At 41.9% G+C, this 18,754-nt stretch overlaps 1 protein-coding gene across 1 annotated transcript; it reads left to right on the forward strand.

Moving 5' to 3' along the window:
- The first annotated feature begins 1,047 nt into the window (after positions 1-1,047).
- Positions 1,048-18,464, forward strand: CTSC (cathepsin C). Its single transcript, XM_068181561.1, has 7 exons — positions 1,048-1,254; positions 2,244-2,389; positions 10,594-10,760; positions 11,171-11,326; positions 14,011-14,126; positions 16,602-16,733; positions 17,499-18,464. The coding sequence occupies exons 1-7, from the start codon at positions 1,089-1,091 to the stop codon at positions 17,999-18,001; spliced, it is 1,386 nt and encodes a 461-aa protein (XP_068037662.1). The 5' UTR covers positions 1,048-1,088; the 3' UTR covers positions 18,002-18,464.
- Positions 18,465-18,754: the final 290 nt, after the last annotated feature.

Raw genomic sequence — 18,754 nt, forward strand, 5'->3', positions numbered from 1 at the left:
AAGGCTGAGAAGATGGCATAAAAAGAAAGTGATGGTCCTAAAATAATGTATTACTTAAAACAGTTTAAATTTATTGATGCAGTTCCTAATCTCCTGATTTAAATCAATACAAAAAATAGATTGGGATACTTACAGTTTTAACCTAGTTTAGCTCCTGAGTTATTTAAAGCTACACTTTTGAAATCTGTGATAAGCATCTACATGTACATTTATACCAGTTTTACAACATTTATTTTAAATTTATATCCACAGCCAAGCTAGTGCATCATTTTCATAGCCAAAATTTTCATACTATATGCATTTATTGTTCCCCAGAAAGGGGTTATTTTTCACATAACTCTTTTTAAAATGAGGGTGTATCTACTCATTAGCAAGCCTTTTAGCCTTCTTGATTGCACATATATCTTTGGGAATGTGAAAGCAGGCACATTTTGCTTTTGGAGAGACAGGTGGAAAAAGAGCCACTTCCCTGCACACCCAGCCGTGCACCCAGGGTCTCAAGGCTCGGTGGAGACGTCTCTGTCCCGGACAGCATCCGTTCCCTGCAAACACTCTGCTTCTTGGACACGCAAGATTTTGCAGGTCACCATGCTTCCACTTTCAGGATGGCTTTTTCTGTGCTTTTTGTCAACTGCTCGTGTGTGCAAGGGTCTCACAGGTGGCGCCGGGTTTTGGGGTTACACCCCGAGCGGGGTTCGTGCCGCATGGTTTCCTGGCTGCGATGCGTGGCTGCTGTGGAAACTCTGAGTCACTTTGTGCTGCTAACCCATGGCGAACAAGAGGCCCCGTCTTCCAGGGCAGCAAGGCGTAGGCTTGCAGTGACACTGGGAACAAGCCCTGTTGGGGACTTGCCGGGGCTTCGGCTTGGGCAGAGGGGCTGAGCAGGAGGATGCCCCATCGGGAGGTAGGTGGGTTTTGGGAGAGGGGATGCCCTTTGGTGAGGTGTATGCGCTCTACAGAAGAGGACGCCCTTCGGGAAGGACACCCTGCGGGGAGGAGGCCCGGCCGGGGCGGGCCCGGGCCCGGGGGCGGGGAGGCGGCGGCGGCCGGGCGCATTTGAGCGGCGCGGCGGCGGCGGGCGCGGTGCTATGGCGGGGTGGGCGCTGCGGGGCTTGGCGCTGGCGCTGCTGGCGGCGCTGCCCGCGGCCGTGCTGAGCGACACGCCGGCAAATTGCTCCTTCGCCGACCTGCTGGGCGCCTGGGAGCTTCGCGTCTGGCGGGCCGGCGGCCGCCACGGCAACTGCTCGCAGGCGGGTGAGAGCGCGGCGGGCCCCGGCCAGCTCCCGCCCCGCGGAGCCGCGGGCGGGCGACAGGTGTTCCCGGGAGCGGGGCGGGGGGAGCGGCCGCTCCGTGCCCGGAGCCCCGGAGCCGGCATGGGCGGCGGGGAGGCGGCTTCCTGCGCTGCTGCGGTTCCGCCGTTGTGTGCGGTTTCGTTTCTCTTTGGTTTGCTCCGATGAGGACTCGACTAGGCCTCTCCGTGGGCCCCATGGCTCATGCCGGCTCACTGCCCCTCTCTCACAGGTGCCTTCCTGCGAGGCTCTGCCTGCCCAGGCAGGGGCTGCTCCCAGCAGGAGAGGGTGGCAGTGCTGGTGACACCTGGGCACCTCCTGGGATGCTGTCAGAGCTGGCAGTCGGGGAAGCCTGATAGCATCCAGAGAGATGGAAATACCGCTTCCCTCGAGGGGATAATAGTAGTGAGGAGTTACTATTTAATGACTGTATGTCAGAGTCATTTTAAAAATAGTAGATGCTTTGCATTTTTTTGTGTCATCTGCTTTTTGATCAGAGGAGACAAGTGGCAGTACCAGCAATGGAAGTGAGGTTCGTGGTAGGGTTGGAGCGCTGGTGTGAAGGAATGTTGGATGAGTGATGCCTTTTCCCAGATGCAGGGGAAGAGTTGTCATTGCAGACACAGTGCCTAAATGACGCAGCATCCAACACCTCTGTAGCTCTGCAGCAAGCTGTGTTTAAATAAGCTGGTGTTTCCCAGTCAGCTGGTTGGTGCTGCTGCTAATAAAATGTGCAGATACTGTCTAGCAGTGGAAAAAATGAGCATGTAGATCCACTGACAGATAAGTGGAGGGCCTGAAGTGTCTCGATGCCCTTTTGCAGAAGACTATACTCAACGAGTGTATTTTAGCATCCTTGGGAATAAAATAAATGTTACAACATCCTTTATACGTTTTTTTGTATTATTTTTGTCTTCCATACGGTAATCATGCCATAATGTTTCTTTCTTTTAGGACCTGTGGAGAACAAGGTGGTTGTCAATCTTCAGAAGCTAGACGTGGCTCAGGATAGTCTGGGCAACTATGGTTTCTTCACTTTGATTTATAATCAAGGCTTTGAAATTGTGATAAATGACTACAAGTGGTTCGCTTTTTTTAAGGTGAGTTAACCTGGTGTGTTCTACACCATTGGCTGTTGCCAGAATGGCCTGTAGTTAGGCTTCTCTTCAGTCCCTGGGTGCCACAATGGGTCACTTGATTATCTTTGGCACTAATGTTTGCCTGGATTACCAGATAAAGGATTTCTTCTTTACATTTTTGAACATAAGGAAACAGTGATCAGTGGTTGGGTAGGGAGCAAAGAGAGGGAAGAGGTTTTCCACACTGGCCATTATCTGAAGAAAAAAATACAGATGGTGCTACTTTCCCTTCTGGACATGCTTAAAGCAATAGAAGGCCTTCATGAAACTAATTTTCCTGGTGGCCTGGAATTTTTTTTCCTTTTTTTTTTTCTTTTTTGGCTCTGTGGACCCAATTCAAATAGCAAATACCATTGCTTTTATCTTTCCTTACAGATGTTGTCAAATGCATGGACTCTTTAGAGCCATCTGTCCTCCTTGATGGAGGATTTCTGGGATCTATACATTTTATTTCAGAATACTACTCTAATATCTAAGGAACCTTTCTGCTGCCTGTAATTATTCCTTTGGGGTAATACTGTTCTCTTCAGTCCCTGTTAATGCCTTCAGGTCAAACTGAAAACAGTGATGGTAGGCAGGGATTAGACAAGAGAAAACACTCTTGTTAGGAGTGCTCTGCTGTTGTCCTGATGAGTGCATGATGAATCTGAAGGGTGGTTTGAAGTAATGTCTGCAGGATGGCTTTACTACCTGGAAGACAGATGGTTTGTGCAGCCCTGGGCAGGAACAATGAATGTGGTTTTGATTGTTTCAGGAAGCATGATCTTTTGAGTCAACAGTAATCATGCAGGCCTTGTCCAAGCGTAAAATCTCTTAACTTTGGCTAGTACTAAGGAGGGTGAAGAAATAACTTTCGCTCTAAATTGTCTTTCTAGGAGCCATAGTAGGTGGTTTATTTTACAGCAACTATTTAAAAGTCAGCATTTCCAGGTGTCAACAAAAGCGAGTGATCCACTCTTTCAAGAGAACTGGAATCCTTACTGAACAAAAATTACATAGAAGGGTCCAGTTTAACTGCAACTGCCTTGCAGCTTCCATCTGTGCTGATTTGGGCTCATGTAAGGGAAAGGACTGTATAGACTTTTTAGTACAACTACTGGGAAAGTTATTTACATGCTCATTGTTTGTAGGTTAGCCCCAGTAAACAGCAAAGCAGCACTCAGCCATCAGTGTGTTGGGGGAGTGAATTGGAACGATAGAAGTGCAAAAACTCATAGGCTGACATCAAGGTACTTTAATAGGTAAAGCAAAAACTGCGTGTGTATGCAAGCAAAGCAAAATGAGGAATTCGTTCTCAACTTGCCACCATAATAAGCAGGTGTTCAGCAATTTCCATAAAAGCAGGGCTTCATCGTGCACAACTGTTACATAAGAAGGCAGACGCCATGATTCTGAATATCTCTCTTTTCTCCTTTCCCCAGCCTTTATTTCTATGCATGATATTGTTCGGCATGGAATATCTCTTTGGTCAGTTGGAGTCAGCTTTCCCAGCTGTGTTCCCTCCCAGTTTCTTATGCACCCCCAGTCTATTTGCTGTCAGAGCTGTCTGAGGGGTAGATGAGGCCTTGGTGCTGTGTTAGCACTGCTCAGCTAAACCAAAACATCCCTGCATTAACAACACTGTTTTCTTCACAAATCTGAAATGTGGCATTATATGAGCCACTATAAGTAAAATGAACTGTCAAGACCTAGCGCACTCTTATAACTGGTGTTTTTAAAAATAAGAATGCAATCTTTTAAACAAGACAATCTTTTAAACAATCTTTTTAAGTGGAAGCAAATATGAGAGAAATGCCTGATTGACATTCTCATCTGTATAAGATAGTGAAATTATATTGCTGTGATGTGCATTCCTCATAGGGTTTAGCAGGTGACACAGCAAAGACTGCACAGACACTGAAGGGTAATCTAACTGAGCAGAATTACTCTGAAACTTCTCAGACAGGGAGAAGTTTGAGCTCACCTGCAGTGGGAGGAACTGCCTTGAAAGTGGCAGGAATTGCTGCCTCCGTGACGACAGCAGAGCACTGTGTGCTGTAGTATTGTCCATGAACTTGGTTTTGAAGTGTCATCTCTGGCAGGGAGAATTTAGCAGTCATTGTTGGACCCATTTGAGGAGAATATAGTTGAACTAGCAGACTCTGGCCTGATACTTTGCACTGAAATACAGTTGCTTTACAAGCCAATATGCTAGGCAGTAAAAGAGTCACTGATTACCAAACAAATTCCTGAATTTGAGGAATTTAATCATAGAAACAGTGTGGCCTGCTCTAGGATATAAATGGATCTGTTAGTTGCCAACTTGAAGACAGCTGAGAGTCATTGAAGGCTGCTGCTCTCCATACCTTGTGAAATACATCCCCAGAAGATGAGCACTAAGTCAAGTGACTCATAAGCACTGATGTCATGTATTGCATTGATTTAATGTGTTGCACTGATTTGCAAAAGTACTCTTAACATACCAAAACTGTTACAGAATAGTTTAAGTTGGTGGTCATGTGATTCATCTTGCTGCTCAAAACAAAGAAAGTCAAATATACACCTGAGCAGTAGTGTACACAATGGCTTGCATTTTGTAGTTATTAAATGTGTCTCAGCCCTTTGTAAGCTAATGGACTAATTCTTAGTTTTGAAGTTGGCTTCAGTATTAAGAAATAGCAAGCTTGTTTGGGTCATTTCTCAGTAATGGGGAATTCATCACCAAGACATATTTAAATTAAAGACTTCTTTGCTTAAACACCATAGGGAGGATTAGAGCCCAGGTCAGTTATCCTCTCTAATAATTTTGCTGCTGTAAAAAGAACAAAATATTACCAAGATGCAAATCTATTGCTAAGAATCATGAGGAAATACCACAGCACTTACTAAATGCATTTTTTCCTGCAGACAGCTACTTGCTGTTATTGGGCAACAACATGCAATGTGTCTATCTGCAAAACTCCCAGTTTCACAACTGTTAGTGGCCACTTGGAGGGTGGGAGTGGTTCCTTACAAAGTGCTTGTGATATATTTAACTGTGCATATCTGTTTACTTTTAATCCAGTAGATATTGCATTACATATGAAACAGAAATACAACAAGGCTGAGATTGATCAGAGGGAGGATTTGCCAGGTACAATGAGCAGCAGTGTTTAAGCCAATACAGTACTTTGTGAGTTTCAGGCGTAGAAGTGCCACTTCTGCTAATTGAACCTCCAGTGTATTTTCTCCTAGTGTTAAAGAATTAAGCTGCTAATTACTGACAGGAATGCTGTGGGCTTGTCTAAGTGGTGACTTTATCAGAGCTACTGTGCTGTATAGATACGGACACAGCTTGTTTGGCTATGCATGTTTCAAGGAGTTTTTAATAGCTTTTTGTTCCTGTGGCTTACTAAACAGACACCCACTGAAACTTTTGTAGGGTCTCATTGCCTTTACAAGGTATTTGTTCTTTCACTTGAGGCCTGTGGGGAAATGACTTTTAACATCAGAGGAGTGGATTGGGTGAGCTTATCAATCCTATTTTTTCCTCAGTTTAGTTTAGTATCTAATATAAAGGTGCTCTAACAGTGGTTTTTCTGATTATTGTTGTACAAAGAATTAAAATTTGCCAAATTAAATGCAGCATCCTACTGCATTCTTGCATTCTGCTTCTAGCACAAAATAAGTTGTTTAATGTGTGTTTCTGAAACGTCTCTGTACTGGACTTGGATGTGACATTAGTGTACTTACCCTTGGCAGAAGCTTGATCATGTGCTTCTGCTAGATGATACAAGGATTCTTTAGGGTTATGCAATATATAAAGCTTTAACGATATTTTTTTTTTTACCCCCAAGGGATGGGAAAAGAAATAGGAACAGTGTAACATAAAAAGCTAGAGTGAGGCTGAAGGGAAAGTTGAGTCCAACTTGTTTCAATTACTTGATGTCTTTGAGGTATTTATTTATTGTTAAGGTTACCACTTTGAGACGAGACAAGACAGTCTCATAAGTTTCTCACTGTTTGTCCCTTAAGCAAAGTGGTTCTACTTCAGACTCCTGAGATGCTCTTTAGCAAATACCAGAAGTCTGGCTTTTTTTTTTTCATATTGAAACATTACAACTACTTCAGCAAGAAAAAAAAAGATAGATTTTAGAATATTTTACCACTCATGTTATTAATCTTTTCCAAACAGACTTGGTGACATCTTGTCATATCTTTTTCTCCCTTCACCAATTCTCCCAAATTTGGTTAAAATCAAGGACTGCTGTTCTGAAACAAAACAGAAACAAGCTAGAAAAGTGACGGCAGTTAATGTTTAAGTTTTCAGGATATGGAAAAAACCCCAAACTTGGATGCATTTTATTTCATGTTGCTAAAGTAGAAGTGCTAGAGTTGCTAATGCTATTTAATCATCCTGCAAATCAGTTGAAAGTCAGCTTTTAACCTGTCTAATTTGGGCTTGCTTAACTGGCAGTGAGCAACTGCTGCTTTCCTAAAGTGTAAATCTGAATGCACAAAACTCAGAATTGCAGAATGCTTCCTAAAGTAAAGAAAATCCACCCGGAGTTGATATTTGCTTGCATTTTATATTGGGTAGCAAGATGCAGTAGTTTTTTCTGGCAACATTGTCTACTGTATTTTTGTGTAGTAGGGCAGCTGCAAGTCTGAAGCCCTGTTATCATTCAATGTGTGGTTCCCATAGTAAAATGCATAGGCACACTTGTAAACTTGAAAGATAAGTCTCTCCACCAGGTTTAATATGTAGGGTAGTTCTGCCTCCTGGAACTCAAGTTGGCTTATTGCCTAGGCATTGCTTAAATTGAGAACAATAGATTTCAAAGAGGATGGGATGGCTGCCTCTCTATGTGGCACTGCTGAATTCTCATTAAATTGCTGTGACTAATAAGGTCTCCATCCTTTCTTGCTTTCCTCTTACTGAGATTAAAGATTTTAAAAAAGCTTTAAACAATTATTGTTTTTACTGGGACTAGAATTGAACATGCAGTTAGATTGTCACGATGACCAACACAGGAGAAAGGCATTATTAAAAGTATACTTTTAATATATAAGCTGGTAACCCAGCTTACCTGGGTTCACATACCTAACAGCAAGCTTTGAAGTTTAGCTATGTGAAGGTTAATGTTGGCGTGGCTTGGCTAAATTTTGGCATTAGGCAAAACCACATGAGTTGTCAGGATTGAGAAAAATATGTATTTGAAATAGAATTAAATTTTACCATTTGCAAAGCTCAGAGTTGGATCTATGAATATAGTTTGGCTTCCTTGCTAAAGGAGTTATCCTAGATTGGTCAGGTCTCTGGGTGGAGTTAATTCTGCAGATTTCATCAGCTGATGAAATTATCATGTGACACAGCTGCAGTGGTCTTAACTCAAAAATGAAAATCATCTTTAAAGTCTGCAGAGAAATATGTGCAAGCAGTTGTCCAGCAATTGCTGGTGATCACAGCTGTATGGCTGTTATCCTCCATGAAGGATGCTGTTCTGGGGTGGGCTCTGTGGGTGTTCAGGTACTGTGCTGGCAGCTTCTGCTGAGTCTGATATTGTAATTCGCATCCACCTGAGTCAGTTGTTGCTTGTGCAATGGTGCCATATCCCTGCCATATGACTTGCTGTTAGTTGGGCAGGTGTTGTCAGTCCTCTAAAACTGGTACAGTCAAATTTCCTAGATCTCGTCTGGCAGTCCTTCACTGGTAGAAATAAGAAAAGCTGCATTTCTTAGCAAAGTTGTTTTAGCAATGATTTTATGGTGTACCTTCTGGTAAGCAGTGGACATCATTGTTATGGCACTGATGAGATTTTTTTAAAGGCTTGTCTGCCACTTGTCTACATCAGTGGTTCTCAAATAAAAGTCAGGGGGGAAAGCAATTGAGACCTTATGTAGGTATAGTTTAATTTCCTAGATACATTGTTTTTTGGAGTTGAAATTCCCTTTATCCAAATGTCATTCATGTGTTGTGGTCTCAAAGTATCCATGTCCACTTGTCAAAGTCATTTCAGTAGCAGCTTAGTCTGGCACTCTGCAAAAAGGTAGCTATAGAGGACTAGAATTGCCTAATTTTAGGCTTCTTCACAGACTGTCTGAAATTGGCTTTTATGTCTTGTTTATATTGAAGCATTGCTACTGGTTGTCCCTTCACCTCCTTTCTAATTTTGTTGATACATGTGAACTGAAAGAAGAGTGCAAGAAACTCGCTACATTCACTTTTCTGAAAGATAAGTTGCACAAATGGTGTGAATGCTATTGTGGTTATCTCTCTATGTCTTTAAAGAAGCAATTAATTTTGTCTCTGGAAAGAGAGAGGGATTTCTAGGACAAAAACACTTTTTCTGTTGTTGTTTTCATTGTTTTAATTTGTTAGTTAGCAGATAACTCATTGCCTTTTTTTCCATGAAGATAAGCCCCAAATCTGTGTTACTTGTTTTAATTCAGAACAACACTTTGCAATGCAGGATTGTTACAGAAAGCAGGCCTGTTCCTCTGATAATCTTCAGGTTTTCAGATTTAAGGCCTATGCTTATTGAGAATAGCTGTACTGTTTTAATCTGTGACAGCATTTAGATAGGAAAGACCAGGTATTAATTTCTGCGGTCATGTAGAGCCAGAAAAGTGATCTCACAGTAACTTAGATGCGAAGTCACTACCTGTTGCTTTTAGAAGTGTCTGGATTTCTAGTTCTGCTCTTGTGAAAAGTGTGTGTCTCAGAAGTCATCTCTGGACCTTGCCCTTGGTATTTGGCCAAGTGTAGTTATTTCCCACATTGCACAATCTTGCACAGTAAAATAGGAAAAAAAGAACAAGCTCAGCCTTCTAGTGCCCCCACCCTGCTCCAGACAGCAAACACACTTGCTGGGTGTAGGTATGTTGCCTCTGCATCCTCCAGACTGGGGACAAAGCACATTCCCATTGTCCAAAACAGGCAGAGGATTAACCTTTAATTTTGTTCTGCTGATCGATAAACCTAATTATTTCATTGTAAATGCTCCTCCAGATTTTTTGAAAAACCTCAACATAGACACAAACCTCCCTGTCTCTTTAATTAATCTTTTCCATCTTGGGGCATTTCCATCACTGTAAGCCACCACCTTCTTCAGTAAAGAAGATGAGCAAACATTTTGTTGAAACATAGTTACAGAATCCTGCTAGGATTGTACATGTGCAGCTCAAATAGGATGAGATTTAATGAACTTTTCTTGGACTAGGAAACTTGAATTCTGTATAAGTGATTTTGTTTTTGTGAATAGAAGAGTTAAATTAAAGCCTTTGTTGCATGGGGTTTTCGGGTGCCTTTGTAGTGTAACACAAAACACTAACCATAAGAGATGAGTAAAGAGCCACACGCACCCCCATGGTGAGACATTCTGTTGTCAGAGAATTACTAATCCAAAAAATTTATGTAGCTGGGCAAAGTGTTAGTGGTACCTATCGTATGAAGACACATTTTGCTGAATATATTAAATTATTGCTCTTCAGTGGTAAAAGACTCGTGGCTGAATTAGGACTCAGGCCTTGAGGCTTTAGTGGCAGTCTCTGCTGTTACAATCTTTAAATGAGCTGTTCTCAAGGGATCATAATTTCTTATTTTCTCATTTTACTAGTTCCTGTGAAATTGTTTCTTGATCCTTTGCAATGACAGCTCAAACCTAAAAAAGTGGCTGGAAGTTTCAACTTCGGTTTTGACTTGTGAAACAATAACAGTGCATAAATAGTACATGAATTTTGAAACAGAAATAGTGCATGTCTTCCTGTGAGGTTACTGGATGACAAACTTGCCATCCTCCCTGTGTTTGAGTCTTAGTTTCTCAGACTTCTGTGACAATCCAGAGTGAACTTGACTGGTCATATATTTGGCATTAGAAATCTCAGGGCCTTGAAGAGAAGGTTGAGTACTAAGAGGTCTTTTACATCTTACTGAGAAAGTAGCTGTTGAACCCAAATAATTAGCACAGGTTAGTTGATACTGATAGGAATGCATACTTTGTTGCTAAAAGTGCAAGTCACAACCCAGTTGTCTTTTGCAGCTATTTGGTAAATAGCAGTTTCTTTCATCTTCTTAACCTCTGAAGTGTGTTTGGCCACTTCCTGTGAAATACAGGCAGGAAGAAGCAGCAGTGAGTGGGTGGGGAGTTACGGCTCTGCTAACAAATGCATCTGCTCAACACAAGCACAACTTCTTCACATTACAGTACAAAAAGGAAGGCCAGAATGTTACCAGCTATTGCAATGAGACCCTACCAGGATGGGTGCATGATGTACTTGGCCACAACTGGGCTTGTTTCGTAGGACACAAGATTTCTTCATCTGCATCCGATGTTCACATCAACGAGCTACCTCTCCAGAAGCCTAGGGGCAGGTAAGCAACAGATAAGTGACCTTTTCCTGGAATAAAATGTTTCATAACAGTGCTTGAGATTTTAACTAAAATCATAAGAACCAGGTCTAGTACTGAGGACAAAGTTAATGCCAGTGATAATGTTGGAAATAAACCTGAATGCACAAGAACAGATGAGGGCATGCCTGTTGCATCACAGTTTCTCCTTCAGTCTGTGGTGAAGCCCTGTTATAAAACTGGTATGTCTAAGGAAGATGGTTATATCTAGTCTGTCTCAAGTTTTAGAAACTTTGCCTTGATCCAATAATTCCATTTCTTTATCATTACCTACCAGAAAACATTTCCAGAGTTACATACTGAGCTTAGAGAACACCTTTAGTTTCAATCCCAGTCCTTTTCTTATTCTTTTACTTGGTTCCTTTTGTTTGCAGACTCTCCCACAGACGTTACGTGCACAACTTTGACTTTGTAAATGCTATCAATGCTCACCAGAAGTCATGGAGAGCGACAAGATACGAGGAGTATGAGAATTTTGCTCTGGAAGAACTAACTAAAAGAGCTGGGGGTCTCTATTCCAGAGCTTCAAGGTAATAATATACTTTGTTCTGCAACAAACCCCACTGCTGCCAAGAGTCTGCTTGTATTTGTCCTGGCTCTTAGCTGTGCTTAATTCAGACATTTAATCAAGTTTCAAGGACTTGCACTTCATGTTCATGGGATGCGAACATATTTTTCATTTGAATGATTATTCTGAGCATCTGTTGTCTCAAGCAGCTAGGACAAATAGAGTCACCTACTCTTGAGTCTTGCCCAGTAACTCACTGCTGAACTCATATGTACAGAGAAGAAGTTATCATCTCAGCACAGTCTCAGTTATCATCTTGCTGTCCTGTCTGCTCATCAGCTGCTTGCCATAGTTGAGAGTTTCTGCTTGAGCTTTATCTTGGTTCTGTTCAGAACCCAGAAAGTCCCTTGGACACTCTTGGATGTTCCGGGCCCAGGTCAAAAGCATTTGAGACCCTGGAATGTAGCCACAGACCCCTGTGGCTTTGAACCTAATCCATGGAACAATTTACCAACTTTGCAGGAAGAATAAGAAATCACAAAAGTTTAGATATTATAGTAGAAGTAGTCACAAAGTGAAAGGAAGAGTTTTTGAGTGCTGTACAGGGGGGTTTTAGGCCTTGTATAGAGGGGTCTGAGTTTTGTACATGGGGGTCAGAAGTTCTAAGACGGAGGGATTTGGGTGTGCCCTGTCCTCTTTCTTTCTTCTTCCTAACCTCCATGTTCTTGGTGATGTTGGCACTCACAGATTGGTTTAGAGTAGAAAGTCACTGTTCAATATCGATGATGGGCATTGGGGAAAAACCATAAACATTTAACATGTAATGTATGATATAAAAGAAGGCACCGGCCCCCTGGGTGTCGGAGTGTGCCCTTGCCTGACTGCTGAACAGACCACAGCAGTTCAGGAAGAAAATCTTTTAGATAACACACAATAAACTACCTTGAGACCGGATGACTGAAGACTATTGAGTCTTTCTTTGGAGGCACGGGTTGGAGGAGAGACTTTTCCACCTTTCCGGGCCACCCCAAACAGGGAGTGAAACCCAACAGTTCTGCTAGTTCATAATTGCAGTTGAAAAGCTGTGAAGTGCTCTCTGCTCCTAAACATGACTATCAAAGATTTCTGAAGAAATTCCCTGGTTACTTTGATAATTTGCCACGCCTGCAACAAGCAGGAGTGGAGTGTCTCAGTGAAGAAGGATGTAAGTAGCTCTGAGAATTCCTTCAGGGTCTTGCAGATCACTTAGCTGAGAGTGATAATGGGGATGGGTACATCATGCTCTACAAAATTTGAGAACTAGTGTTTAAAGATTCTCTTCTTTATAGCTGTCTTAGCATCTTCATAGTTTTGCTTTTTCAGCTCTGGTATTTCTGTGAGTAGGAATGCTACTTACTTTTCCAAACTGTGGCAATAATATGTTTGTTAAAGAAGGTCCTACTATAAAATAAAAATGCTGATAGGAATATCATGCATATGTATAGATAGAAGTCACCTTGTAGATGATCTTAAATACAGTAACCTATTTGTAAGCTCTCTTCCACCCATGCACTACCATGACAGTATTTGGTTGGCCCTCTCCTGCTTTCAAAGAGACTCCAGAGTCTGGTGTTTGTGAATGGCACCGAGGACAAGCATCAGGTTATGTGAAAGTTGAATGGAGGAAGCTCTTGTTTTGCTGATAGGAGCATCACTTGCCTGCAGATGGTAGATGAGGACAGGTAACATTCAATACTTCTTCAAAAGTCACTGTAAAAATTTGCTCCAGAGAAGTCTCCAGGGCAAGCAAGACTGCAGTTAGTGAATTGTCAGTGTAAGCCATGCCTGTGCCTGAAGTGAAACTGTAATTGCTGTCAGTGCAGGCTGCCAAGGCAAGATGGTTTCTGCAGTCAGATATTCTACGTATTTTGTGATTGCAGTAAAATAAGTGTTGTAGAACTGTGTTGCTATAATTTCTGAGAGTTACCTCAATACATAAGATCAGTGCAAAAGTACTTGACCTCAGCAGCTCAAGGATGTTAAGGAAACTCCCCCATTGGACCACCCAGGAGCCGCTCTGGCAGTCACACTTGCACCACCTGAGCTGGGACCGAGGCCCCTTTGCAGCCACACCCAACACTCACAGTCACACCAATGTTCCTTACCCGCTTGACCCCCAGGTTCCCATGGCAGAGTCTCAGATATTCAGATCTTTTAAATAATTTGATCTTGGTGCAATAACTAAATAATAAAACAGCATTTTGAACTGGATCCCTCTGAGGAGGGACCACAAGCAAAGGAGCCCCTGGGCTTTTATACCCCTAGCCTTAAGTGTAGGAAAGTCTGGGGTCCTTTCTGAGTGTCCTGTCATCTGGCTGGGTCACAGGTCCCTGCTCCCTTTGTTATACAAAAGGATTTTGCCACCCAGAGCTCTTTGAAGCTCACACTGTAGTTTGCAAACTGAACTACCTGTGCTGAATGTATTCCTCAACAGTGGATAGTTAATAATATAGTTCCCTCAGGAAGCAATTTGAGTAGGTCTTGAATCCTGCTCAAGCTTTTATCTCTTCATATTGACACCCACTCAGTTAAGATGGAGATTATTTTAAATTGCTTAGTGTGAAGCAAGTCCAACTAGTAGAAGCCAAAGATGAAAACTGAGTGTTATGTAATTGTTTCCTTGCCTAGAGTGTGATATGTTTTTCAAAAGCATTTTCTCCTCTTTAGACCAAAACCTGCACCTCTAACACCTGAGTTACTCAAGAAAGTTTCAAGCTTGCCAGAATCCTGGGACTGGAGAAATGTCAATGGTGTCAATTATGTCAGCCCTGTTCGGAATCAAGGTAAAAATGAATAAATAAAACCTCTGAATTCAAAGTTCTAAAGCTCCTTTGATGTAGTTTGTAATTTGCTGCTAACCAGAAGGTTTTGCCTAGTGTCTTGCAGCTGACAGGTTGCACCTTTACTGTGAATAATCCGTGGAAACTGGGTTGGAGTCCTGGCTAACAATGCTCTACCAAAATAGGTGGTGGTACTGGCTTGTCCAGACAGCACTGACTTGCTGGAGTGAAAACCTATTACCAAAGTACCCTGCAAAAACACAGCTGTCAGGTTTTGTCCAAACAATCTTAGTCACGATTTTCCACACACTGACTGATGTACATTTATTTTTTCCCCTGATTTCTTTTGATGGAAAATTATCATGCAGCTTTAATGAATAAACCCATGAAAATTGTTTATACTGCCTACAAATCTTATCACCCTGATAAATTCAGGTGTTACTTAACTGGCTAGTTGCAAGAGGAGATATTAGTCACTATGAAAATTGCAGGCAATGATAAATACAAAATACTGGTAAGAACTTAGAAGGATACCATGCTGGTATGTGTTGATTTTGTAGGGAGTGTTTTTAGCACTGTGGTGTGTGATGCCTAAATTATATGTTTATATAATGGGGGCTAGGACTGAGCTCTGTTAATGTGTCCCTTCCCTCTGCCACCATAAACTTGCATCTACTGGTAGCTATCTGGTGGCAGCTTTTGGGGGAAAGGAGCCTAACATTAGCACATGGTGGGAAAGGGATGACTTAAATCACCCATCCCTCATTTATGACTTAGTTATTCTGACAAATTCTGCCAGCTGTACTCCTGGTAGCAGAAGCAGCATAGGAAGGCTTGTGGAATTTCTAGCTATGTGGAAGCACTGGAAGATGACAGCAGGAAATTATATGGACCTCTGTGATTGTGAGTCCTGTACTTTCTCCTGGTGTGAACTATGAATGTCCCAAGGTGTGAACTATGAATGTCTCTTTTATCTTCCAAACAATTGAACACTCATTTCCAGACTTACCCTTTCTCTGTGGTGCTGCTTCAAAGTTTCTCTAAATGAGAACTAGTCTGTTGTTTCCAATGAAATAGCTTCCTACACTTTTTATGTAATCTGAGGGTCCATGCTGAGTATGTTAAATGTCTGTGGAATATGCATTCTGCTCCATCAAATTAGAATTTTAGCTTTGAGGCTTTCAAAAATAATAAACAAAACTTACAAAAGAGGTCATTCTGTGGACTTCATAAATAACACTGTGGTAACAGGAAAGAAATTTAGCATCCAATCCAGCAGACTTCAGACTGAAATGGTTGAGTAAATTGTATTTTTCATGTTTTCGCACACATAATGGAACAAAGTGTTCTACAATGCGGCCCATCTCAGATGCTGCGACTGTACAGTGAGTGGGAGGCATCTTTCACTGCTTCACTTTGCCCTGCTGGGAAAAGAGTGTTCCTGTTCAGGCTGATTTTGTCCCTTCTCTTCAGAGGTGCATCTAACTGAGTGAAGGTGCAATTTCACAAAGTCTTGCTGTTGTAATAGCTCTGCTTTTATACACCTACACAGTTCAAGAGAAAGTATTTTGTTTTGTTCCTCAAGGCTCCCACCTTTTCATAGCTCTGCAATATTTGACTTTCCCACCATCAGGAAACAAAAGGAAATCAGGCACCTTGATGACAATCAGTAGATAAAATAAGACCTCATCCAAGTAACTGTTCTTCCTGTGAGGCTTGTCATTCCATTTCCAAAGGCTTTTAATGAGTGAAAGGAGGGTCCTAGAGAGTGCAGATGCCTAAACCTAGAAGCAATACTAAATTTTGATACAAAAGTAAGGAGACTTAACTGTCTGCCAGAAAGCAGAAGGGAAATTAAGGTGCTTCTGAAAAGCCAGTGTACAATTACATGCCCTTAGGAAGCAAGGGGAGCAGGGATTAATCCATTATATTAAACATGCTATTTATACCACTGTTCTCTTAAAAGTCATTTATTTTAGAGGTAGCTGTAGAGGTGGAATATTTTTTCAACTGGAAACTATAGGACTAAATCCATTGGTAGGTTGGAATAAGAACAATATTGTCAGCATTCACTTCAAATAGTTCATTGCCCCATAGCATATGTGCTCCATGAAGGGTAGGTAGAGCCTTCTCAGCCCTGCTAATGTGGTCCCTGCAGGTTCATTCTGGAGGAATAGGGTAATTGGATAGCTCTTAAGTGCTATTGCTGAAAAACACTGGAGCAGTACTTTGCCTCTTATTCTTGAATAAGCTCAGTGTTCCCTGAGAAGTTGTTAGAAGTGGGTTTTGAATTGCAAGCATGAAAGCTAAATGAAGATTTCAAGTTTTTGCTTTATTGGTGTTCCAAGTTCTAATCACTGTCTGGTATGTTTTAACTCCTTTCAGTGGACTTTAGGAATAGATATACCTGATGGTACATGACTAGCCATTTTTTTGTTAGTGACTGCTCCTTGTGGTTCCTTTTTCTCCCCTTCTCAGGCTCATGTGGCAGCTGTTACGCGTTTTCCTCCATGGCCATGCTGGAAGCAAGGATACGTATCCTCACAAACAACACTCAGAAACCAGTCTTCAGTCCCCAGCAGGTTGTGTCTTGCAGCCAGTATTCTCAGGGTAAGGATGATGGTCTATATAAAAACACCTTTCAAGTAGTGATAATGTTGGAGAAGGAGACTAATTTGAAAACTTCCATCCCTTCCCTATCACACACAAGTTACTTTTGGTAAAGTATTTGGCAAGCTATACTTTAGTATTTTATTTGAAATTAAAAAATAACAAAAAACAGACTGTGCAGCCCACCTCACTGGAGCAATGGCGTTGAACAAGGAGAAGTCACCCTTATGCTCAGGATGTTACTGGATCTATGAGATGGGAAATCCCATCTATCCCATCTGTCTATGAGATAGGAAATATCTAAGGAGTATGGCTCAAAAGGTAGCTGATTACAATGCTTGCCTGGAAAGAATGGAACGAAATATTCTCCCAGTAGCATATTCAGAGGGAGGGGGAAGTGAGCAAAAGCAATGACTAAAGCTTTCTAGAGGACTGCATCCTTGTTAGGACAGATCCTTGTGCTGCATGTAACTAGCTGTTCTTTCTGACAGGGATTGTCAGGAGCAATCAGATGAAAAAGGGTCCACGTATTAGTGTGCCCAATATAGCTCCCACAGATGTGAATTTTGCCATGTGTTTCAGAAAGCTGACTGTAGCTAACTGGAGTTTTAGGATGATCTGGGTCACTGATGTGTGTTCAATACTGTATCTGAAAGAATTATGAAAGATTTAAGTGGGAGAGTCTCCCACCTCAAATAACAGAATTTCCAAGGGAAGAAGCACTTTTTGGATTTTTTTGGTTGTTTTTTTTTTTTTTCTGTTAAGGCTGTGATGGTGGCTTCCCATATCTCATTGGTGGAAAGTATGTCCAAGACTTCGGTGTGGTGGAAGAGGACTGCTTCCCTTACACAGCCCAAGACTCTCCGTGCCTTTTCAAGCGCAGCTGTTACCACTACTACACGTCTGAGTACCACTATGTTGGTGGTTTCTATGGAGGCTGCAATGAAGCCCTGATGAAACTTGAGCTTGTTCAGCATGGCCCAATGGCTGTTGCCTTTGAGGTTTATAATGATTTCATGCTTTATAAAGAGGGGATTTACCATCACACTGGGCTGCAGGATGATTTAAATCCTTTTGAATTGACCAATCATGCTGTCTTACTGGTGGGCTATGGTAAAGACCCAGAAAGTGGTGAGAAATTCTGGATTGTGAAGAACAGCTGGGGCACCTCATGGGGAGAAGATGGCTACTTCAGAATCCGCCGTGGCACTGATGAATGTGCAATTGAAAGCATTGCAGTGGCTGCAACTCCTATTCCAAAGTTATAATGTAAAGCTCTTCATCCAGTGCCTTGTCCTGAGCCATAAGAATGCACTGATGGTTGAAGATTCTGGTTTAAATCTGTTCTCTGGCTTGAAAAGGCAGCTTTAAGGAATTTTTCCACAATAGAGCAGTTTCCATATGTGAGAAGTTGTTAAATCTGCTCTGTGCACTGGAGGCTTCCTCTCAAGTCTGACAGTAGATCACCTAGAAGGGCTGTTTTGGCGACAGTGGTGATTAGTTACTCATTGGATATACCTTCAATTATCAGTTGCATTTTTTTCCTTGGGCAATCTTGACCTTCAGATCTCAGAGGGAAGTGTCTGCTATGGTAATCTGTAACTGCTTTGAAGGGACGCTGTAGTGCCTTACTTCTCAGAAATCAGGAACTCACCGCAATTTGGAACATAAATATGTATTGGGGAGGAAACGAGCAATTATGCTGGTGAAAATAAAATTCTAAAGCTCTAAGTGTCCTGTGAAAACTGCATGTGAAATCCTTATGACAATAAAAATCAATTCTATGTTTCAGGCTGTTACTAAATGTTCTAGTCCTGGATTTTATTGCTGTGCTTCACTATTGATCATTTCAGAGTTCAATAAAAAACACCCCACTCCCATAGGAGTTTGTATTTGTGGAAGAAGTTGGTTCTTTTGGTGACCTCTCTATGAGTTTTGAGCTTCCTGTCAAGAACTTTTTTCTTCAGCAGAATCTAAACTGGTGGGAAAGAAGGACGAGAGGGCAGAAGAGCTAGTAATCT

This window comes from Anomalospiza imberbis, chromosome 2, assembly GCF_031753505.1.
Source record: "Anomalospiza imberbis isolate Cuckoo-Finch-1a 21T00152 chromosome 2, ASM3175350v1, whole genome shotgun sequence".
Taxonomy (NCBI): Eukaryota; Metazoa; Chordata; class Aves; order Passeriformes; family Viduidae; genus Anomalospiza; species Anomalospiza imberbis.

Bases quoted from the DNA above. Each gene is read 5' to 3' on its own strand.
- CTSC (XM_068181561.1), top strand. From the start codon at position 1,089: ATGGCGGGGTGGGCGCTGCGGGGCTTGGCGCTGGCGCTGCTGGCGGCG. The intron at 1,255-2,243 runs GTGAGAGCGCGG...TCTTTCTTTTAG, and splicing joins CGGCAACTGCTCGCAGGCGG to GACCTGTGGAGAACAAGGTG. The intron at 10,761-11,170 runs GTAAGCAACAGA...TTTTGTTTGCAG, and splicing joins CTCCAGAAGCCTAGGGGCAG to ACTCTCCCACAGACGTTACG.